Genomic DNA, 25792 nt, shown 5'->3' on the forward strand with positions numbered 1-25792 from the left:
AGTCTTTTTAAGGACCAGCTTAAAAAAGTTTTAAAAATTTTGGCCAACTTGTCAGTGACAGGGAATCAAGGTTAAGCTGTAAGAACATGCCCTAAATTCATCCACATCTGCTTTATCCACATCGGTGCAGCCTGAATAATTTTCCTACAACTCTGGACAGCTAGCTAGCTCGCTCGCACACACATTTATTCTTGCTAATAAATGCAACTGACCACATGCTGCCTAAGAATCCAAAGCAGGAGAAAAGTTATTTTGAATGCACCTGAAGTTGTCCCCACAAATTGCAAAAGTCTCACAAGCTGCGCCCAATTGCAATCTCCAAGGAGTCCACTGTGCATAGCTGGCAACTGTAAGCAACGGGTGACAAGCTAACCTAGTATTTGGTTTGATAAAGAAACATCTGTTTCTCCACAGAAGGGAACTGGCTCACAAATGTGTCAGTAATTCAAACTTTTTTTTTGGCATTTTCAAATATATTAATTATAGAATTCGTAGAACATTATCAACCATCTGTTGCAGCCCTAGACAAAATAAATCTTTTTATTTTTTTATTTTACCCATTTCCCCAAATGTAGTTGATCAGCCAAAACATGTTTGGTGTCCAAAGATTGCTTCTTTAGTTCTGCACTGAAGCTACAAAGCTATATAGTTAAAACATAGTGGACACCTACGTACTGAAAAGCAAGCTCTGTGCAAACTGTGTGTGTAAATCATCACACATTTGCCCTAAAAAGCTTTAAATTACTACGTAATTTCAAACAAGACTTGCTTATGTAGTTTCAAAAGGCTGATTTATACTTCTGCACATGAGTATCTGCAAAAACGCGTGGGCACAGCGCGTAGACAGTCACGTAGGTCCCCGCCAACATATCTGCACATGACGTGAACGCGTCTGCCAAGGGGCAGTGTCCAAACCTGAACGTACAGAAAACAAAGAGGAAAGTCTCACAGTTTCTCTCTCTCTCTCCCTTCAAGACTCCCTTCACTTTTTTTTGTAATACACTGAAGATGGGTCGAATAACTGTTTGTAAAGTCGCACTTGTTTGCTCTGCTAGTTCTGGTTTGGCTCCAGTATCGTTTGGCTCTTGGTCTGGCCCCCAGCGCTACCCAAAAGCCAATCAGTGTTATCTTGACACACAGCTCTGCAAATTCACAAGACGCATGGTTGGGATTTTGGACATGTGCATGTCCAACTACTCCTTCTTTACATGCATCGTCGCAGAAGTACAAATCAGCCTTAACCCTCTATAACATACTATTACCTATAAGTACAGTACAATAAGTACAGTACAACAGAAGTACAGACAAAGAGAGATTCAGGCTATTCTGGGGACTTGTGTTTACATGCAATAATACTCTGATAACTGCAGAAAATCAGATTTTGATTTTCTGAAAATATGAACATACAACATCTAGAAGATGAAAAACCTCCTAAATCTTTCATTTCGTCATGCATGTAGTCTGTTTTAGCGTCGTTCCAAAAGTGGTTTGCTTATTTCCGGCACGGCATTCTGTTTTCGCACGTGCACAGACTAAGAAATCTGAAAAAAATCTTAGTAAGAGTGTACATGCGCTGAGAAATACGATTACTGAGCTAAAATCCAGCTCTCTTTATCAGATTTCTAGACCTTGCTCCAATCTAAGAAATCGAAGTATGCTATTTATATGACCACTTGAATAATAGGATAACTGCAGAAATTCGATTATGATCGACTTATTAAATGCAGGTAAACACACTCAGTGTCAGTCACATAAGCAATTCTATTATATATTATGTAAAAAAAACTGCAATTTGAGGCAAGTGTGTGACAACGGTAATTGTGCTGGCTCTGTATAATCATCCATTACTTGTTAGTGACATTACCCTTGTAGGTCCAGCGCAAAACTAAAGATGCAATCTTTAGACACCAAACATGTCTGGGCTGATCGACTACATTTGGTTGAGGAGGAAAATCTGATTTTTTTATTAAACAACGGTGCAACAAGAATATGAGCATCCACTAGTCTAGAACACACTCTCTTACTACAAAAATATACATGCACACAGTCTTGGCTCTCCTACTGACAAGAGCATATGAACCCTCCTGCAACATTGTCTTGGCCTCTGCTGTGTCACACGGTTTGTTTATTAGGAGCGGCAACAGCTCCATAATGAGCAGAACTGGTAGTAATTAGGACAGAAAAAAGGAAAAAAGAAAAGAAAGAGGAGTGAACAGAGGATGAAAATGGAGGAAACCCTGAAAAGGGGAGAGAGAGAGAGAGGGAGAGAGAGAGAGAAAAAGAGAGAGAGAGAGAGAGAGAGAGAGAGAGAGAGAGAAACAGGGAGAGAGAAGACAGAGAGATATATTTCTAAGAAGCTTGGGGACTTGGTGTCTTTTTGGCATTTGAAATTCCTCCATGTTCCTCATCTTGGACTAATAACCAGTAAAACAAAGCAGGACTTTTTCTGCATTCCACTGAAAAGTCCACTCAATTTCTCTCATATGTGTTTCCTCTGCCTTTTCCTTAACTCTGTTTTGTCCTTAAAGTAAGGTCCTTGTACAGACACACAGTGGGCACAGTGCAACTGTCCTCTGGCATGAGTAAGCGCCACCCGAACAATCTTTAATTCACAACAGGTTGGCAGTTCTGTTGCCAAGGGGTTAGAATAGATGGTCAGAGATAAGGAGCGGAAAAGAAACGCAAAAAAACAAAAATAATGAATTACATAAACCAAAACAGTAGCCCAGCTGCCTTTCCTACAGTGACCTCAACCAGGGGTCGTCCTTTCATTCCTGCATTTTCACTATATTTCTTTAACATGCCAGGTAAATTAATTTTGTAGAAATGAGCCAGTTACGCTTTCTTTAAACAGCAGCCTTCCAGAGACAAAACTTTATCTACAAGCAAAGCTAAGTACAGTGAATTCTAAACTAGTTATCTTCCAGACATGAGTGAGCTATTATATTACTCTTGAGGTCATTACATGGAGTGACAGGTTTGGAGTTTCCACCCATTCTAATCATTTTTTCTGACTGTTGGTTACATTTACTACAATAATCAAAATCTCATCTTAAATTCCTTCTGATCAAAAACAGATTAGAGACACTGACAGTCCCTCTCCACAATCCACAAGCTTTCCAAACACACACACCTGTTTCATGGCCGTCTCTCCGATCTTGTCTGAGTGTTTGCGTATGCTCTCCAAGAAGTCTTTCAGGTCAGACATGGACACATCTCTGATGTGTGTGCGGAGGACCGGGATGTTCTCTGCCATGATGGCACAGAACCGGTAGCCCCCTGCTTTCGGCAGGCAGGTGTGCTCCAACTGCTCCAACGTGCACAAAGCCGGGTAGTATCTAAACACACAAACACACAAATAAAAGGTCCAATATAAACATCATGGCTCTTCTACAAAAAGCTTTAAGCAAAGTGTCAACTGTCAAGTTATAGGTCCTACGTAGCCATTAGCCATGGGTGTTCTTTCTCTCTCTACAAAGGTTGAAGCAATTGCAGAAATGATTAAGTGTCAAGCGTTGCTGTGCACACTGACCAACACTGAACACTAAGGTAAAGCCCACTGCCAGCACAGATCCACACTCTCCCTATTTGAGAATTTTTTGAGCACTACAGTTCACAGTTCATTTAAAACCTGCACAATAATTTTATGCTCAAATAATTCTAACAAATGACACTAAATCGGGGTGCATGCATTAATCAAAAGCGGACTCACTGAGGATTTAGGAACGCACACAGATGCACATGCGGCCGTTCTGAATTACACAATACTTCACGCTCTAGAGAGAGCCGCTCCTGGCCGACCTCTCCACTACCTCGGGGCTAATGGCAAAACCAAGCAACAGAGGGAGGCAGGGAAACATGGAGAGAAAAGATAAATAAAATAAAAACGGACGTAAGATTTATTGTCGTCAAGTTGCTCATCCTCGGGTCAAAAGGAGGACGAGGCCGAGCGAAAGAGCAAAGCCGTTAACACAACAACAAACTATAAATGATTACCAAATCTGTTCATGAAAAACACACAAATCCCAACTGTCATACTCTTCTACTTACAGACTAAAAGCAATTGATAGCTGATGGTACTCTTATTATTTAAACGGGGCTATAACGTGCCACATGCTGACCGTGCATTCCACTTGCATGTCTCAAAAGGCCTCTGCATCAGGCCAACCAACTGGATAAAAAAAAACAAAGAGAGAAGTGAAAATAAATCTACTTCAGTCCCATTGCCTCCATTTGTATCTGAGAGCCTGAAAGTTTTAGCCTTAACATCTTTCTCCTTTGGTGCATTCGTAATCTGACAGGACTGCTCAACAGCATGCCTCTTTTCACTGGTCATCTCTTGTCTGCTCAAGGCATCAAGCCTCTCTCTCCAGCTCTTTCATTCTGTCGCTGGCTCTGATTCTCTCCTTAGTCTGAGTGGAGCAACAGGGTCTTTAGCTGGTCATGTTGACTGTGTCACTGATCTACGTCAAGCTGAAATGCTATGGATGGGGCTGAAAAAAAAAGCATGCAGCACTCAGCAGAGAAACCGACCTTTACAAGTACTCTATCAGAATCATGCCATTTTTCAGTGATACTCTAATACCAGACTGGGTAGGCCACACCCCTAACCATATGTATGTTTTTCATGATCTAGAGGTTTACACTTAAGTGCTGAGAATGTTTCTAAAACAAATATAAATAATAAAAACACTAAGTTTAGAACTTTAGAGTTGGAATTACATTAGAAATGAGTCGGAAACCACAATCATTATTATTCCACGACAAATTATTATTTTATTTACTATGTATGTCTTTAATTTGGAATGTCCATCTTCAGTCAAGTCCATCTGTGCTTAGCCAAATATTTAAACTGTTAAATTGTCTAAGCAGGCGTGTCAAACTTTTTTTTTTGTCCAGGCCATAGCTCTGCAGCGATTTTCCTGTACTAACATTCAGAACTTCAACTCCAGAAGGTCTCGCTAATTAGGTGATCAGCAGAGTCAAGTGTGTTGATGAAGCAGAAGGCTAAACTCCACAGAGCTGTGGACTGGAAAGAACCCAGTTAGTCACCCATAGTCTAAAGCAGTGATTTTCAATCTGCAGGCTGCAGCTTCCCAGTGGACCACGGTGGTACTGCTAGAGGGAAACTGAGTCGAAGTTTTGTTTTTGTTTTTTTTTAAACCAGAAAATATTACAAAATATACATTTAACCAAATGTAATTTTTTTAAATATGAGAAATACTGTTAGAATTATTTACAAACAAATCATCATCATCATCATCATATTTAGGATGAGCTCAAGGATTGTCCTGCCAAAATACTAGCTAGTTGTGTTTCTGTTTAGTTAATGTTAAACATCTCACTTTTTGAATGTATGGAATTTATCCACCATGAATAAATGGTTAAAATCACGGTCTTTTGAAAGGAAAGATTCCAAGGCTTGGACATCTACAACTGAAACGGCCATTGTATCTCAGACTGAGAAAACCAAGCATAAACCAAAAGAAGAAAATATGCTATGTGAGGAAACTGAAAACAGCAACTACTGCTCTGTGCTGCATGCTCAGAGATCTTTTCAAATAAAGTTTTGAAGCCAAACAATGTACACTGTCCCTTGGAGATTAAACATGGCAAGTATGTATTTAAACCTATCAAACTGAGCCAGACCTCCATTCGCAACTTTCCGTTCTATAGCCCAACATCCAACACTTGCTAGCGGCCAAACAAAATTAGCTCTTTCATTAGGTGAGTCAGACCCAAAAACAAAAACAAAAACAAAAACAAAAAAAAAACACAAACAAAAAACAACAATCAGCTTAGTTGTATGTTCTTGTGGGTCACAGAAGATTTTCTACAGCTTACAAAAGGAATCAGTGAAAGAAAATATTCTATATTTGCTCTTTTAAAATATTACATTGTGTGAAAGTTATTTATAAGTTTTTAAAAAAATCTGTTTTGGTATTGAAGCAAATTTAGCATATGCTTAAGTCTCTGCTGCCACCTACTGCTCATGAACAGGTAAACTTACTTGGATATATCTACAGAGATACAAATTGTAGGCAACACTTTAACTGAACCTACATGTCACTGACATAAACATGTCAAACATGTCACCGGGCATTATCTGTCATGATAACTCACGACAGCATAAGACATGACAAGTTTATGGCATAGTTATGCAACAGGAATGAAGTCGAGTGTTATCAGAACATTTTAACGTGAGTTCTTACCTTTTGGTCCTCATCTGTTCCTGTAGTCTGCTGTACATTTCCAGCACTGAAAAATAAAACAAAGTGAGTGTTATGAGCTACAGAAGAACATTAGAGTAGTTTTTAACTTCCATATTTTCAAGCTCCATATGTTTTTGGTTTATTGGACTGTTAAATGTTCTCAAAGCGTGTTAGTATTAGAATGACCAGTGTCATGGGTCCTAAATGACACAGAACACACACATAAACACTGAATACAGGACAAAGGAAGTGGGCACTACAAAGCTGTTGGGGCCACACCTGGCAGGCAGTGTGTGAGCTTGTCAATGGTGGTTGCGATGTTCCTCTGCTGCAAACGACACTGCCTCAACTCATCCATGGTTGTCAGCAGCTGTAAGTGTACAAATTATGCTTTTAGTTAGACATATACATTTAAAGTGGGATATCATACCTATCTTGCTTTATCCATCACGTAAAATGCAGTAATTAGAGCTAAGAGTTTTATGTCTAACTGTCCAGGTCATCTTTTTAATGACAGGTGATTTATACCTCCTTGCCATCACTTTGCAGCTTCTGATTGGTCTCAGTCACCTGACCCTGAAACAAATAAACAAATGATCAACTGCAAAAGTTTCATCTTCAAGTTCAGTCTCAACTTTCATCTTATATCCAACTTCATTTCTCTGAAATATCCTCTTAGCAACCATGAAAATGCATCAGGTCTATAACATGAAAGTTTTCCCCTATAACAAGAAAGGTCTGTAACAAGAACGTTTTACCCCTTTCTCAATTTTTTAATAGTCAGCCCCACTGCATATTAGATAAATATTTGCCAAAATTTAATACATTTGATAATTAGTGAAAAATTAAAACGTAATTCGAATAACCAGGGTTTTCACTGGTTCTTATGAAAGCACAGAGCCCACACATTATGTTAGTCAACGGGTCCTTTACTGTCAAAACCATGGTGATATCATGGTAGTAACAGAAGGGCTGTTGAGACCCAATTAATTAACTGCCTGTATTAGAGCTCTAATTTGAGGTGATGTTGATGAAGAGTCCAAGTTGGCTTTCCTATTTGCTAGCTTCTTATTCATTTTTTTGTTCCAGCTTAAAATTTAACAAAAAATTATAAAAATAAACCTGGTAAATAAGAAGCTAACTTCATCTTTGTGCAATAATGTTGGTTTTAATTGCCCGGTTCAGTCCAAATGCTCTGGACTGCTAGCTAGCATGCTCTCAACTGCATTTATTTCAGAGAATAAATGACAGCGTTCTGATCGTTCAGAACAAAAGGAAACTTACTAAAACTGCACCAGATGACAGGAGTAATACAGCTGAGTTTAATACATGCTCAGGTAAAGCAGTTTTCCAGCAGTTTTTTTTTCAAAAAAGGCTCCTTGCTATGACGTGTTTATCAGTAATGTTTTTCCGTTATCTTGCAGTATTTAAATTTTAATTAATTCATTAATTACTAAAAACCCAATTAAAGTTGTTTTTTTTTTATTTCACTATTAATATGAAACATATCTTAGCTTTACATTTTCTTATGGAACAATGTGTCCCAAACTGGTCCTCAGGGCTCCTCAGAAGGTCCACATTTTTCCTTCATCCTTATGTGAGGTCAGTTAGGCTGGAGCAAAAACATGGTCCATCTGGGGGCCCTAAGGACCACGTTGGGAATAAAATATTTAAAAAGACTATGCGAAAATGCAAGTGTCCAATAGTTGTAGCCCTACTGCATAAATCCGTATATATTGCTCATTTCCTTTTCCCCTTTTAAACCTTGTACCATATCTCCTCTTGGCTCAAGTTTTATACTCCTCTCTACCTTCCTCTGCTTACTTTGAGTTTTTGGGCCTCTCCACGAACTTTGAGCAGCTCTGTAATGGAGTCCACAAAGCCCTGGAAGTGATGGTTGCACATTTTCTCGATCTCACGGTCATGGTTGCGAATCCTCCCCTCCAGCTTCTCCATAAAAAGTCCATGCTCTTGCCCATCGTAGACTGATCTATGAGGAAAAAAATAAAAATAAAACTCAAACCTCTTCATTGATTTTTCAAGATACAAAACTGTAACTTGCAGGTCAGTGGTTCAATGCAGGGGAGTGGTACTCTAATCTAAGTGCAGTATTTTTCCTGCCCTAGTACAAAGACATGTTCATTTCTTGAAGACTTTTTAAAGAGCACACCTGAACCATTCAGGGATATCAAACTGGGGACCTTCCGGGCCAAAGTGCTGCGGAAATTAACGTTTACCCTCATCTAATGCTCTGATTCAGTTCATGAAGGCCATGCTAATTAGCTAATGAGCGAATCAGGTGTGTTTAATGAGGTAGCATGCTGAAGTCTGCAGTGTTTTGGCCTGCCAGGACTGGAGCTTGACACGTGACAGATGATACAAGTCCTCTGTAAACTGGTATATTTTGAAACTTAATAGGTTGATATATGAACCCCTGTCCAGACGCATGTACTTACAGATCTCTACCACCAGATGGCAGGCCTGCATGAGAAACAACCCATCAATACAGTTTAAAAGCCATGAAAGAGCCTTACTCAGCTCAAGACAGAAGACTCATCTGTAACCTGTTAATATGTCAATTCCACTAAAATTCAGCCAGTGATACTAAATTAGAACAGAGCTGGCTACCCAGTGGATCTGATGCAAGGTGATGTGAAAGTTGCAAGGAGGACATTTTAAAAAAAGACACAGCAGCAGAAAAAATCCAAGATTCTGCTCACAAGCATGGTTTCAGTTCCTGTGATCTCAGCTTTATTCTGAAAACTGGTACTAACACACAAACACGAAACAAATACCCAGAGGAATGAAGAGATATTAGCACAGTCTCAGCCCAGGACAGTACTGTCTTACAGAAAAAAGTGCCACAGTGGACCTTCAGGACTCTAGAAACTGGAAAAATGCAGCTCTGTCAGCGACATTCACAGCACATTCACTGTGAATGTGTGAACTAGGGCTGCATATTAGTCACAATATTATAATGCGATGAAACTGAGTTCACGATTTAATATTCTCATTATACTTTCGAATGAAATTTGAATGAAGAAAAATGATAACTATAATCATATTGTTGCATAGCATACTAACAACACTACAGATGGGAGGCAGGAGGAGTGCTGGAGTCAGTGTTTGCAAACTGGTGTTCAAACAATGCAGCTGCATAGACAGATAAATAAATAGCATGTTCATTCTTCACTATGCACCACCACATCATCAAATATTTGCATTCTAATTTAACAAGGTCACAATGCACTGTTGCACCCTTAATACATTATCTGGAACACCTGTGATTGTTTGGGACATTCCTAGCACACAGCCAATGTATGAGATTTGGTAGAGGACTTGCTAGTATATTACAGCCTTCTGTGATATTAGTACTGCAAATATCAATACTGAGGTAACGATTAACAAAGGATATATACACACACAACAGCTCTACAGCGTGCACCGACATAACTAGAGATGCTCAGACCATATACAGCATGAGAGCACTTACCTGCTGCATACAACTGCAACATTGATCTGCCAAAAAATAAGAACAATTCATTGGCTGATTGCTGATTTTGTGTTTTGAGCCAAAAGTCTTCTGATTTTAGCCAGTCCCAACTGTGCAACCCTACTCATAACATGAAAAAGACATGAGTAAATCTTACTGAAAAAGACACCCTAATCATGCTCTACTGCACCTGAGCACACCCTTCCTGTTAATAAGGAAATGCCCCTCTCGGAGCAGCTCACTCTTGACGTAACTTAGGGTTTCCTCCACAAACACACACAGTCCAAAATAGCTCCATAAATTGTGGGTTGTCTCAAATACAAAGATTACTGCAGGAATAACCAGACAAACCAGGGCTCCTTATCTGGACAGTTTAGCTACACAGGAAGCAGCAAGGCCTGTGTCGTCCCTTTCTATTCAGCTGGATTGTATCATACTACCAATAATTCTCTCAGTTGGTCTACTCAGTAGGCCTTCACATTGAGATGAGGGCTGACTGATCTGAGAAATGTCTTTAAGGACAGGTCTGCAGGTCACAAGTTACAAAACTAAGAGAGTAAATTACCAGGCAGCATTTCTTGACTGCTGGGACTTAAAGCTCCTAGGTTGAACTAAAAGGTTCTTACAACAAATTAGGCTAATCATTATCACATCGTTGGCCTCTGCATCATGTTGAAAATGTGAAGGCATCTCACTCAATGTAGTATTCCAAGTCAGAAAATAAGCACTGTGTCTTCTCACCAGCATTGCTACAGAGATGTGAGTAGACTAACCAATCTCAGCGTTCATCCATGGCTGATTTGTGAAGAGGCATTCATATGGTGCGCCACTTGTGCCAAAATGATGTACTCTCATCTGAAAGATTTTGCTTTGTAACTGTAATACACAGCAACAAAACCCTAGTTTTGTCAAGCAATATAAAGAATACAAATAAGTAATTGCAAAGACAGGCACAGAATTTCAAAACCCAAGAAGAATCTCATTTCTATTCATGCAGAGTATGGGCTGCACTAGCAGCCACAGCTGTGCACCACAGCTGAGCGTGTCTATTCAATAGCAAATGGTTACTGGAGCCACTCAGATGTCCTCTGACAAATCAATAGGAACACCACAAGCATGACGTAAGCATGGGATACTGCATTTCAGAATCTTCTGCTAACACTTGCACACAAACATAATTATTCTTGTCCCAAATTTGATAAACTGTGAGCATCATACGCAGACATAACCTAGGCCATCCTGCTAATGCCAATATTTGCAGCCCCAAAGCCAAACTGTCTCTGGTTTTGATTATCCACCCTTGCCTAAATCTCAGAGCTGAGGGCATTTTGGAAAACGGAGCACTTTTCACAACTGAAACTCGATCTTCGCCTTGAGCAAAGCCGCAGTCTAAAAGCCCTCCAAGTCGCCAATAAAAAGGCAGGGAAAGAAAAACTGAAAAGAACATGAAGCAAATGAAAAGGGAAAAAAGGGATTACTATCTTATCCCTTTTCTCAAGAAGAGAAAAGGGATAAGATAAACACTAAGGGTGTATTTAAATAGTCAAAAATAGTCATAGGGCTTTGGAAAACTTGTTTGTTTAGATTTTTATTTATTTTTACTTTAAGAAGACAAGTAAACTAAACTACAAGAACACAAAGAAATGAAAAAACAAAAAGCAAGTTTGGGTCATAAACAAAATTCATATACAAATTTATCATTTATAATTCACACCAACATGAGCAAATTATAAGTGATATTAGCACTCAAATAGTTTGTGTGCTTTATTAAAAAAAAAAGTGGAAAGTGGTTTGAACCCACACCAGTGGGAACTCTGGTTCAGTTTTATTTCAGGAGTGTGCGACTTATGTCACACCTGAGTAAGTAAATACACGCAGTGTATATTTAATGCTGCTGCCATTGCAGTACGATAACTAGATACTTCAAGAAAGATACTTCAGCCAGACTAAAGGGGAAAGAAATAGCACTCGTGGCGTTTTGCCTCAGTGACACTCATTCAAAGAGTCAACACTTTATCCATTCCCGCAGTCAACTAGCTTATTCTCTGACAGGCAGGAGCTGAACACAGTGTGCACTGATGTAGACAGTAAAACAACAGGACTTCTGAAAAGAACAGCATTTGCTAAAACAACAACAAACATGAATCCCCAAATACGCAAATTCCACTATACTTTTATGTCTCAATTCCTTGATTCCATCCAAGTTCACAAAAATCAGGCCTTGGTCAATTAAATTAGCCATTATTCCTGCCCTTGAAACTTTCCTAACCTTCCTCAAAATCATAAAGACAAAAATATTTGAAAATTTGAAACTTGCCTAACATGTATAATAAAGCAGAGAGTAGACAGACATATTACACTTGAACCACTTCATGTTGCACTAACCTCTTTGTGTCTAGGGGCAAAGACAGCACAACACTAAGTATATGAAGGGTGACAGAAGTGACAGACATAGAAAACAGCAATACAATGTTAACTAATGCTTTATTTTCCAAATAAAGTGTGTGATAGATAATTATCAATTGCAGCTTGACAGAAGACAGCTGAACAGGCAATATATTACAGTAACAAAACAAAAACTACAAGGCAAGTGATAACCACACAGTCTGCACACAAATGCTTGAATTAATACAAGTTACAGCTACAAGCTAAGCACTGATGCTTAGAATAGTCTAGGAGTGCAGGCTCAGCAGGCAAGTATGACACATTAGGGAAAAAAAACATAAGTAAGAACTAAAACATTGGAGGCTAAAGACAAAATGTAAGAAACAATTCATTGTATGACTTTCACATAGAGCTGGGCGATATGGCCAAAAACGTTATCACGATAAACAAAACCCATATCGTTCGATATTGATACATATCGCGATAAATGTCAAATCATTATTTCTTTCACGTTTGAAGCCTGATTTTGCTCCTGGGTGGTTAATTGTGGTTTTAAACCATCACTTATGGTCCGATCATGACAAACACTCGGCAAACAGTGGAACATTTCACTAATCTGTCTTGGGACAGTGGGAGAAAGTTTCTGAGCTGTTTTTATCAGCTGGAAAAGCACAGCTGCAATTTTTGTAATAGTCATTATTTAAGAAAGAAAACAGCTTATTTTTAGCTGTCTGGTGACGAGCGCTCAGCTATCCATTTACAAATACTAAACAAGTGGCCAACAACAGTGCTAAACTCTTTAGTTTCTCAACAACGTCAACTTGATTCGGTAGGTCACTGCTGTCACTCCTACCACATCCATGTCAGAGCATATCACAGTATTCAGACACCAGCTAGCAACAGCTGGACTTCTCTATGCTATCGTAGTAGTTTAAGGGCTGAACCGCAAAATATCTGACATTTGCTGTGTAAAACCATTATCTGCAGTGTGAATCTCTCGCACCAGTCAAACAGAGTCCTCCTTTTAGGTATGTTTAAACTGAAAGCGTTGATTTTGTGTCTTGTTTGATCTACCGTATCATCAATTCACCATGTTGTGCCGGAGCGCTGCTTCAATTAGCCAGCGGCTAAAAAAAGCTAGCCTGGAAAGATGGCGCTCTCCCGCTCTCCAATGCCTCACAGCTTCCTCAGTTTACTTTCATTTAAATCAGAGCTGTAATTTACATGAACCCACTTCTTTCTTTCACTTTCGTTGCTCGAGAATGCACTAATACTAAAATATGACGGTTTGGCGCTGTAGACGTGATTTAACACCGCTAAAGTTGTTAGGATGCACGGAAAGAGGTGAGTTCACCGTAGGACAGTACAGTTACGTCACTTATCTTGTCACTCACACTCGGTCACAGGAGAACAGATCGCAATCGCTCCACTCAAACAGGGAACATATAACTCCACGTTTCAGATGTTGCTAAAGTATATTTGGCGACCCATTACTCGTGGCCTCCTCCCTCTCTAATCAAGTCGAAAAACTCGGAAGTGCGCCCTCTCCTGGCGACAACAGAGTAGTGTCACTTTCCTTGCAGTAGAAAACGCCACCAGGGCTTTCGCTAAAACGTGGAAGTGTGAGAACGGTGTATTATATCGGAAATTTATCGAACCTGTCTTATCGCTCTATCGAGGAAAAGTTATATAGCGATACTTACTGTTATCGTTTTATCGCCCAGCCCTACTTTCACATATAAAAAAAAATAAATAAATAAATCCACAAGAGAAATCTGACTGCAGTGGTGCAGAGTTGCTGATCTACTCATGTCTGTGTGTTTGTTCTATTTAAAAATTATTACTCAGTTAGGCAAACACCCCCAAGAAGCAAAGTTACAATAGTAATAGTATTACAATAATAACCTAAAAAGAGGAACTATAAATATCAGGGCTTATACACGTTTTAGGTTAGACAGAGTTATTATCAGTATCGGCCGATACTCAAGGATCAGGTATCTGTAACGGCATCGGTGGGGAAAAGCAGTGTTGGTGCTTTACTGCTAAAAGCCACCATATGCAATAGCCAGGTCTTATAGGCATTATAAGTGTTGTTCTGTTAGTACACATTAGTGGTGGGAATCTTTAGGCACCTCACGATTCGATTCGATTACGATTCAGAGAGCTGCGATGCGATTATAAACCGATTATCGATGCATCTTTTTTCTCTATACAGGATTTCTATCTTCCTACTGCCTGAGGACTTGGTAGTTTTAAAGCAAAATATTTGTAATGATCCATAATGTAAATGCATTACGGATCATTACAAATACTTTGCTTTAAATATCTAAAATATCTTTTATTAATAAATCAAATGGAAGTGATGTGGTAAGTGAACTAGAAGGCTCTCATTCAGAGACGCTGCTGCCACTCATCTGCGATAAAATGCGCTGTTGCCCTGAAATAAGATCCAGTGGTAATGGGTGTCCACGCAGCACGTAGTGATCTTATAACTTCGGTTTTGGCCTCGTTGTAGAGGGGGCGGGGGCGTATTTGAGACTGGACGCTGAATCTCGGCTCCAAAGTGTGCAGCATAGCACGAAAGCCCTGATTCTCAACGACCGAGAACAGTGAGCAGACAGCAGGTCACAGAGCACCGAGGTCTGGCCTCGCCAGTAGCGAACGAAAAAAAATCTGCTACGAGAGTTTAAAAAAAGTTGCGAAAATGAACTCGCTTCTCTTTCGTATTTTCCCGTTCCACCTTAAATGGTGCAGCATTTACATTCGGCGCCAAAGGCAGAATTTAAGGTGAAAATTAGAACGAGAAGCTGGCGAATGAGAAGCGACTTCAGCCTCGTAAAACAGCCGGACGCTGAGACATTTTACAAGAAACTCTTCTAGTTTTGAAGAAAAGTTTTCTGCCGGAGATGGGAGGAAAGCGGCTAAAGCTAAAGCTTAAAGTAGAGCAAAGTAAATCTGCGCTCTCGTTTATAATTTTAGCCCATACTAGGACATTAACACATACTGGACATTAAATGTAGTGGCTCCTAAGGTGGTTTGACTTTGTTGAAAGGCAAAATGTCTCTTGGGTTGTGACTCCTGATCTAACCTGGCTTTAATGCAGAGGGAGCCGGTCGGATTTCTCGCTCATCCAGTTGTGTTTTTGTTATGTGCCGCCACAGACTGTCCGGGCGCTGCACTTCCGCACTTCCAGTTCCGCCTTTTGCGTTCCGTCAACATTATGTTATAAATTAAATATTCAGAAAATCGATTTTTGACACTTGTGAATCGATACAGAATCGTTCACGTCCGCATCGCGATGCATCTAAGAATCGAGTTTTTCCCGCACCCCTATTACACATCATATCTCTGACCTGTGACAGTGTGTGCACATGGGTGTTTGGAGACCTGTTACACAACATTCCTATTCATCTACTTCCTACATTCTCACCACCTTTGAGCTACTAGAGCGGTCAATGCTGATGTAACTTCCTTTGGGACCAGTGTATAGGAATCTTGTAGCGAATAAAGAAAACAAAAAAAAAATAGAATGTGACAGAAATAGCACAGAGGGCCTAAATTTAGAAGGTGTTCGTGAATGTGAAACCATACACAAGCAAGAGATTAGTCAACAGTGATGCATAATGATGATGTATAATATCACTCATACACTAAACATTTTGCAAAAACTCCCAAAGTGGCACAGACACTTGTGCTATCACCAGTTCCAGTTCCAATTCTTTCTATGAGGCATGAACAAGCTGCAGTCATCCAAAGCTTTCAGGTAACAGTAGAAGGTCTAAAAGAGGAAATTGCCTTAGCACGCGGCACTCACCAAACAGTGAAATATGATCAAAGTCGCAGTAGTCAGTCAGTCAGGCTAGAGCTGGCAGAGCCTTCAGCTCACTCAGTTCAAGTAACAGCAAGAGAGCAAGACCTGATATAAAGCTGTTGGCCTGAAACTATGAGAGGTGGAAGTAACAAAAAAACAAACTGTGAAAATGGAGGTGACAAAAACACATTTGAAAGGGAAATCTGAGGGAAATTGCAAGAATTGAAAACTAAAGTGCTTTATTATCAAATGTGCTTGTTTCTCTCATCCTTCTAACTCAAGCTATTTTCTTTCTTCATTTATATACACTTATTTATTTAAGCCACTTGATACTTCCACCTCTCAACACTAAAAATCTGAAAGTTCTGCCCATTTACAGCAGTGGTCAACCATATAATTTATTTCTTCTTCACACAACAGACTATCTAGGTGATTTATGATAAACCATGGCTCTTGGTTTAACAAATCAGCACTGTCTTAACAGACAAGTAATACTGGGGTATCCAATCTTACCAATAAAGGGCTGGTGTGGCTACAGGTGTTCATGCCAACAAAGCAGGAGCTCATATGATCAGTTGGGCAATTGAATAGATGGGCAATTGAATAGACAAGCAGAATCAGATGTGTGCCTGCTTGTTCGAAATGAAAATAATCCATCCTACCCACCCAGAGAGAGCGAGGCCAATTGTGCTTTCTTGGACACCCAGTGCAGATGGCTTTAGCATCTCACAATCTCCTGAACGTAAGGCCAACGCTTAGACGGATGTGCCACTGGGGAGCCTCACATGGATTTTTAAGCAGATTCATTTTTATCTAAGCATTGTATGAGGTATCAGAAGTTCAACTTTTTAAATACAACAAGCTAAACAATTCAATACTTTTTCAAGACTTAACACTTTCAATTCTTTATTTAAAACCAAGTTTCTCTTTTAAACAGAACTTTGCAAAAAATAAAATATGAGGCTAACACAACTTTGTATTCTGTGAAGCTGTGACTATCTGAACACTTTTCTGTGTTCAATCCAATAAAAATTGGGTGTTAAGATACTACACTTGGCATTGGTATCAGTCAAAATTCTGGCATTGTGACAACCCTATTTTCAGCAGTTCATTTGTGTTACTTCCACCCCTCATACGAAGCTCTTCAGAGAAAAATGGAATTTTTGAAAGTGGAAATATAGGTTTGAAGGCTGCGTCTCTGAAAAGGACCTGACCTCAGCGGTAAGCAAGTAATGCACTAAACCCAATACTTGACTTTTTCCCAAAACAATCAGAATTTTTAGATGCTGACCCTGATAATGATTTTAAATTTATCATCAGTGGACAGGGTGCCCAGTTCTGCCATATTTCAACTGCAGACAGGCTAATACCCCTTCAGAGCTACAGTCCTTTAAAACAACAAAGAGTAAGGCTTATGAAAGAAAGAGCCTTCTACTCATATTCGCTCATGTCCATTTGGCTTTGAGCAGTTTTCTGCCTTCTGCTCTTGTGGAACAGGAAGGTTTCTGAATTTATTCTTACACATGTAAAAAATAATGCTGTTAAGTACTGATAAAATTAATTGTCAACATATTACAAGACAGAAACCACCTTTCCAGGAAGAAAACATGCTACTCAGTTAGTCTTTAGTATTAAAGAACTGGCTTTATTGGTCAATTATGAAAAAACACAATCGTTTTCATTTAAACCTTTACCGCAAGTAAGCTACAGCTACTACTGAACCAATGAACAAGAATCTGTAATGCCTGTTATAAAAGAGCAGATAAGGACAGTAAAATAAATAGTATTCAACTGGTACCAGGCATAGCTTAACACTGTTCAAGCAACATAGGTGGGGGGAGTGCTGGCAGATATGCTTGAGAAAGGATGAGGGTCAGAGAGCAAAACAGAGAGAGAATCCTCTTTTAGGGCCTGGGAACAGCTCTTGATGGGGGATGAGAGAATTCCACAAGGGGTAAGAGGGACCACAGAAGTAGGAGCAGACTGGTTACTTCAAAACAGCCAAAACTAAAACAGCTAAAAATAAAAATTAAAAACCTCATCACAACCTCAACACAAAGTTAGCCAGATCAATTCCTGTGTGTGCCCAAGTGTGTTGTGTAATTTGAAAAGCAAAAAGCAAAGCACTCAAAGTCCAAAATGCGTGCTTTATGCAGAGATTAGAGCCTTTTTATTTCAGGCACTAAGTCCACTTAGTCTTTGGACAACAAATTGCTGCTCACAGTGAAGTCAATTAGAGTTTTGGCAGATCAGCGCAAAGCCAGCCGAAGCATTTCAAAACAACTAACAAGAGGGGGAAAGAGCTTTGTTAGGGGATTAAATATACTGCTCAAACAGCTTTTGGATCCAAGGCAATTTAGCAAACACAAGTCAGAAGTTGCTGGCTCCAGACTTTTTGTGCATCACTCACATCATGCTATTATTATATTGAAACTTGCCCAAAACAAAACACTGGGCTAAAGGAAGTTATTAAGTCTATCACTGTCCTCATTTGATAAACCACTACAGCCATCGATGAGAGAAAAGGAAAAAAAACCACTGAAAATTTTGCAAATCCAGTTTACTGTTAGCTGAAGTCAGGACAGAAGATGAAGAGGAAAAGTTTAACCATTGCGAAATTAGTCCAAAGCATTACAGCATAGCCATTAAAAAATCTCGTGTGTGTACGTCAGGCATGGTGTATGAGTCAGATGGGTGTGGGCCTAGCTGCTGTTTGTGGAACGTGTGGGGAGCTTGTCCTTCTATCTGGTTCTTCTACATGTGAGCCTACTATACTATACAGCCATAAGCAAAGCATACACTAGGCCTGTACTAGTAATAGAGTCCTCTTATTCAGGTAAACATGTGGAAAATAACCACAGGAATCAATTAAACCATGACGTTGAGGGTGGGAGTATTTGTTTTCTTTTTATTTTTAGTACTTTTTATTTATCTATTTACACTAAACCATCGTGCCTGTTTTCTTTTGAGTCTGTAATTAATCTAGATATCAATTTAAAATATCAATTACAATATAACAACACAATATGACAATAGAACCGCTGTGAAGAATTCTGTACCTATCATGCAGCCCTGTTTAGAGACATGAACCCAGGGGCCCGCCTCACGAAACAATCAGTTTTGACAAGGTACCTCACTAAGTTTTAGCCTCACAAAAAACATGAAATGCAACTGCAGTTAACCTGTTTCATGGTGGTGGTTAACAACCTGCTATTAACCCAGGTTAACACACTCAAACTATGGTTAATTCTCATGCATGATATTCGGACAAAAACTACTGCATTCACCATCCGTATTCATAATGATGTGCGCGTATGCCTGTTGAGACAACTGTACTGCTAGCTTTTGACCAAAACACATATTATAGCACTGTCTGGTTTGATCACCTGATGAAAATTTTCCAGCTTAAGTCTTGGTGACACAATGTTCCTACTGACCCCTGTCTCAGTTCCTCATCCACAATCGTGGGCTTGGCAGGGTATTGAGAGCTATAAGAGACTTCCTTCATCAGAGACTGTATTGTTTACAGGTTAATTGTGTCTGGTAGCAGCACTGTTTGAAGGTCGCAGGTGCCCGGACTGGAAGCAGTAAGGAAAGGGAGGCCTAAGGAGGTGATAGGTGAAACAGGGCTCTGTAGAGTTCCATTCTTTATTACAGATCCAACAGACTTTACAAACTAATGAGAGGTTGTGTTACCAGTTCATGTCAATGCTTGAGGAGAACATTATCTATTAATAGGATGCCACCTTTCCAACAAGACAGTTCATCAAATGTCCACACAAGAACTGTTAGTCGGGGTTCTTCATGGATTGGGTTTCCATGTACAAGCAGTCGCACCCAAGTCCAAGACCACTGTGTGCAACTGCCGGGGCTTATTTTGGACTGTAACCCTTAGTTCCAATGCTACAGCATACAATCACATTCTAGAGAATTGTGTGCTTCCAACTTTGTGGCAACAAAAGACTCTTTCCTGTTACAGCATTAAAATGCACCAGTGCATAAAACGAGTTCCATATAGAACTGGTTTGCTGATTTTAGTGTGGAAGAACTTGATTGTTTTGGACAGAGCCCTGACCTCAACCCCATCCAACACCTTTGGGATGAATTTAAACACCAACTGCATGCCAGGCCTCTTGTGTAAGCCTACAGATTGCTGATATCACAGAAATCGTCCATAAGCATGAAAGACTCTAAACAATCACTTAAAGTTTATATTATGTTCTGTAAGCATCCTGACCAATCACACATCATCTTTAGGTATTTGGTGGAATCAGGGCCTTCATGTGATCCAAATCATTTTGGTCGAAATAACACAGGCCAGATTCACCATGTTTTCAGTGTATTACAAGGCTTATTATTATAAAGTGACAATATAATTGCTATGTTGATATTTTGTCCATATCATGCAGCCCTATAATTTTTAATAAATAAAGATCTATAATCTCCCCCATCTTTGTTTTTTTTACCTTTTTTTAATTAAACAGGTCTTCCACAATTCTTTCATCGCTTCCAAAACAATCGACATAAATAACTAGAAATGCTGAATTATCAAAAGTTCTCCTCCCACCCTTCTAGTTCCAGTTTCTCTTCTCCCTCCACTGTTCTTGAAGATGGTGCTCTCATAGGGATCTTGCTAAGTGTTTTAAACTTCTTGTCCTAAATTCTTTGGCCATACACACCAGAGGTAAAGTGGCACTTCCCTATCCGGAGCAGTTTCCACCGCTTCCAACACTTGCACATACTCCTTCCCACTGATGGAACAAAGCGTTCCAGCTTTGGTGTCCCCCCCTTTCCCTTTGCCCCCCCCCTTTGTTTGAAACGGTTGATCACACTACAAACACACTGGGCAGATACAACAAGGGGCACAAAACCCACTGCAACAAGGGCATCCTGTCACAGGGGCTGAAATCAATGTACCATCAAACCATCTTCGACCAATAACCTCAGTCATTAAAAACGCTGATAGCTCAGAAGACGACAACTACAGTGTTTCAAAGAAGAAGACAACTATGAAGAAGAGGATGACAATTAAGTCAAAGAAAATGAAGAAGGAGAAGGGCTCTCATTATCTATTGTATTAGTAATTGAATAACTAACGGATCAGCTTCTTGATTAAGTGAGTATTTTGAAAATACTTTATTGGAAAAACTAGTAGTTAAACTAGAAAGTCATTACAAAAATATAAACCACTATGCAGCAAAAACTCATCTAAATGTGTGACCATAAAAGATTGACTTTCAGGTTTGCAGTTTTTTCATTTGGTCAATGTAGATCTCCAGGAGGAGGGTCGGTGACCACTGGCTTAGAGCTACAGCATATTACAAACTCTCTCTGACTCTCTCTCTCACACTCACTCTCTCTCTCTCACTCACTCACACACACACACACACACACACAAATCAATCAGACCTCTTCTGGGACTTACTCCACAGCCTCCCCATGCAGACACACAGTCTGAGAGAAGCTTCTAGAGAGTAGGGAAATGCTGTGCTGTTAGGGAGTGGTATGTTGACTCAAATCCTATTAATGCACAGTGTTTACTTAAATGATGTATGTAGCCCAATGAGAAAGCACTGGCAGCCTATATAGACTTAACCAAACCAAATACAGTCATTGTATTCATAAGTATATTTAACCAAAATCATAGCCAAATAAACAAGCAACATCAACAGATAAAAGCATCTCCATGTCAGTGTGTCTTCTGCTAAAAGCTTAAGCAGCAGGAATGCTATCACAAGCTGTGACATGCACACACTCTCCAAGACACTCCGCTTTGCTAACACATAGGTTAGACCTCATTTGCGCAACAATAAAAATAGATAAGATACCAAGTGCTGATTTCATAATTAATTTGAGTACATCATATAAAAATGATAATCCACATTTTAAATTTCTTCGAGGGGTCACTCTTACAGAAAACAGTGGGATGAAAGGCTCTGCATTAAAGATGCACCAACTTTTGGTCAAAAATTTGGTCAAAAGATTAAATAGGTATACAAAATGTCAAAAAACAACTTTCAAATTATTTGAATCATAATGAAAATGAGAAAGAGTGATTAAAAACGCTGTTTATTCCCTTCGCTTTCCTGCACTTTAAAACAGTTTGAGCACAAACTCGTTCCACTGAAGCTCAGACCGCGTTCTTTTTAACTGACTTCATGAAACAGAAATCTCATATTAGATAATATAACACTGAATAACAACTAGAGATGCATCGATACCATTGTTGAACGGATACTGTGCTCACTTACTTGTACTCGTATCCTGTGAGCATATAAATTGTATGCTTTGTCCGTACACGATGGTCTATTCAAACGTAGTTACAGTGCAAGTCACCGAAAAACAAGATTTCCAAAAATCACACAGTGTATGTCTGGTTTTAGAGGACATTTAACTACAGCTCAACCAGCCAAACAAAACTATGAAGAAAATGTAAAACCCCAAACGTGAGCTCCTAGGATGCATCAGCCTCAGATGTGATTCCTGCCTTTATTGTATTACAGAGACTATTGTTGATAGACACAAATGAGGACCAAGAGGAAAAAAAAAAAACTACAAAACGTACTTACTAACAGCTGTACAGAAGTGCTTTTCTGACGTGGAACAAAACCCACTCTTCTCCACCACTGCGCTCCCCAATCCAAGATTCACGTTTAATTAATGTAACACAGCTAGCAAATGCATGTTACTTAAAATTAGCCAGATTTTAACGATTCAAATGTTAAGGTATATAACACTCATTTACACTAACAATTACTAAATTTTAAGTATGGTATCTGAGTCAAAATAGAGTACTAAACAATATGTATTTGTATTCAGTCTGAAAAAACAATATTGATGCATCCCTTCTCTTTCTAAACATTGATATTATAACCTTTGAAATATAATCAGCATTAATGTGTTAATTGAAAAGCATAAACAAAACACCAAATTTATTGTTTGGCATTTCCCAAAACTCTGATTACACAATTTGTCATCAAAATAATCTTTTAAATATTTTTAACATAATCAACAGTGCCAGCCCTTCTCCAGACAACAACTCACTAAAATGGGGTAAAGAAAAACAGTCCAGGATGAGTCTATGTGAACATACTGGAAAGTGAGAAAGGAGAAAGGACAGACTGGAAGAGCAGACTGGGAGAGCTGACTCACCAACGCCAGCTACAGAGCACCAGCTCTGTTTTAAAGCTCTCTCCCATACACACATCTGCCTTCAACCTTTTCAGGCCTCTTCAACAGAAGCAACTGAATATAGAAAAACACACAGATACTTTGAGTCAGCTCCTGTCACTTACTGCAGAATTGCATTAGGGCGTTAAGTGAGAGTGTGAGTGTGCGTATTTTAGTGTCTAAGACTCTGTGGCCCAAAGTGTTTAAGGAAAAGAGAAAAACAAAGCAGGAGACATTACGTACTAGGAGGGAACAATGGCGAACTTCATGGGACAAACATGGCATCAAATAAGCTGAAATGTTGTGCTGCATCACTGACTGCATTGTACACTGGGACCATAAACAAACACATGACAAACAACATCCTGATGTACAGCAATGCTGCTAACACAAAACTGTGATAAACATGGGCAAAGTCTTACAACAGCTACAATCAGCATAACAAGCAGCATGTAAAGACACGCAGACTGAGGTTTATAACAAAAGCTGCAAGGTATTTCATAAAGCAGGGTTTCTGAGTAAAAATGGATAACTTAAGACTAAAGTGAGAATTGACCCTTCCACGCTTCGCCCCCAGATGCGTTCTTTCATAGCAACTGTTGCAAGGCTGGGCAAGTTTTACAACGCGTTGGCAAAAATTTATCCCATTTATCCCGTTCTAGTCAGAAATTCTAGTGATTTATTTTTATTTATAAAGTGACTGTATAGCATTGAGTTTAGATTTAAAACGCTGTGATACATAGCTTGTAAAACAGTGCTAATCAAAACTAAAAATTTTTCAAAACTGAAATTTTCCACCTTGCTAACACTCAGAAAATATATTAATATATATATATATATATATATATATATATATATATATATATATATATATATATATATATATATATATATATATATACACACACACTGATTCTTGTAAAAACTACACTGGTTACTAATGTGCTCATACAAACATATATGATAGATCACTGTCTCTTCATACTAACAGGGAAATTAAACAGCCATATGTTCAGCCTAGTTGTTGCAGCTGTTGGAATAACAGCAGATCCCGTTCCTGTGCTCTGATTTGTCCTCTATCACCCCCTGTGTGTTTTAATGTCCAAGGTAACAAACACATAATGGGTTTGTACAGAACAACAATGCGCTTGTACTGTGTTGGCTGGGCTTGTGTCATTTGCATGTGCATACTTGCATTGAGCAGGTTAGTGGCCCAACTGTGCACGCATACAAAATAAATATCATTTGCAGTTGACAAAACACGCTAAATGTAAATATTTTTACAAGAATTTGAATTGTCATCAGGTTAAATGGAATTTTTTTGCCAGTGTTTTGTAAAGCTTGTCCAACCTCACAACATTTGTTGTGTAAGAATGTGTTTGTAGTCAGAACATGGACTGGTGAACAGCCCACCCCTTGACTTGTTAGTCAGGCCTCATTTCAGGCTTAGATTATCTGACTAAGAAATCCTGCCTTAGGAAACACCCCCTAGTTCTGCAATGTCCCCTGTACTACCAGTGTGAGACCTCCCAAGAACATCACTCAGAGACTGAACCTGTAAACGAGAACAGCAGCAAAACCTGCTAATCTCAGCAGACAACAGCTGAGAGCCGACACATGTTCATCCACAGCTAGCTTAGCTGTATATAGCTTAGCACCGCTCAAACTTAGGCTTGTACAAAGAGGCGTGCAGGTCCCTCCCTTTAGAAAGCACAGAAGAGTCTAAAAATAAAAGAAATACAGAACAAATAGAGAACAAGGGACAAAAAGACAGACATTACAGAATCAAGAGGGAGGGGCTAAAGCAGTCAATCCAAGCAACCTCTCCAAAAGACAGAACAAGAAAATGGATCATGCTTTTTTGGTCACTCTTGGGCAATACTGGGGCTGAACGATTAACTGTTAATATATACCGAACTTGCAATTTAAAAGACTGCAGGTATCATATCGCAAGGGCTGAAATTTTAATTATATCCTATTATTCAACATTGGGGAAATTTAACTTAACACAGAGCTTGTATGCTGGCAGCCTGGCACACTACATTAGGCATTCAGGCCTCAAGTCTAAAAAAATTAATGTGCTGATTGTCTTTAAAACACAATAACAATATTGATCAAATAAACTGCAATTAGATATTTTTGTTCAACCCTAGGCAGTACAAATGTGATCTGATGTGTGAAGGTAATGTGAACAACTCATTACTTTAAGCATAAACACAGACTATGCCCATCTTATCAGAAAATGAATAGGAAAGACTCTTATAAGACAATTACTCTTATTCTATGAAGTTTAATAATGTGATCCAATGATTTGGGATCGTCAGCTTCAATACTGATACAGTGAGCACAAATGTCAAGACTTCGTGCTACAAACACATAGCAGAGGGACGCAACTCGACTATCACCTCACTGCACATGAGCCGCTCCACATCAGCAAGTGAGAATATGAGGCCTTTATCAGTGTGCACCACACACACACACACACACACACACACACACACACACACACACACACACACACACACACAGCCATGCAGCTACCAGCCCTCTCAACACACTCCCTTAAACTAAAATTAGCGACGGCTTCCCACCAGTGTATGAATATTACATTGTGCCATTGTTTGTACCATTCACTTACACATCAAAGAACCATAAGTTGCTCGGCAACAAAAGTTGGTGTAACCAGGTGAAAACATTCATACCATGCCAACCTAGACAGCT

At 39.3% G+C, this 25792-nt stretch overlaps 1 protein-coding gene across 1 annotated transcript in view; it reads right to left on the reverse strand.

Moving 5' to 3' along the window:
- LOC118826180 (exocyst complex component 6B-like) overlaps positions 1 to 25792 on the reverse strand; it is a gene marked incomplete at its 3' end in the record, with an annotated part of 44116 nt that overhangs the window by 16599 nt on the left and 1725 nt on the right. The window contains 5 exon segments of the mRNA XM_036597071.1: positions 3134 to 3338; positions 6213 to 6258; positions 6492 to 6582; positions 6741 to 6788; positions 8037 to 8202. Coding sequence (XP_036452964.1) covers positions 3134 to 3338; positions 6213 to 6258; positions 6492 to 6582; positions 6741 to 6788; positions 8037 to 8202 — 556 coding nt within the window.

This window comes from Colossoma macropomum, unplaced genomic scaffold (assembly GCF_904425465.1).
Source record: "Colossoma macropomum unplaced genomic scaffold, Colossoma_macropomum, whole genome shotgun sequence".
Lineage (NCBI taxonomy): Eukaryota > Metazoa > Chordata > Actinopteri > Characiformes > Serrasalmidae > Colossoma > Colossoma macropomum.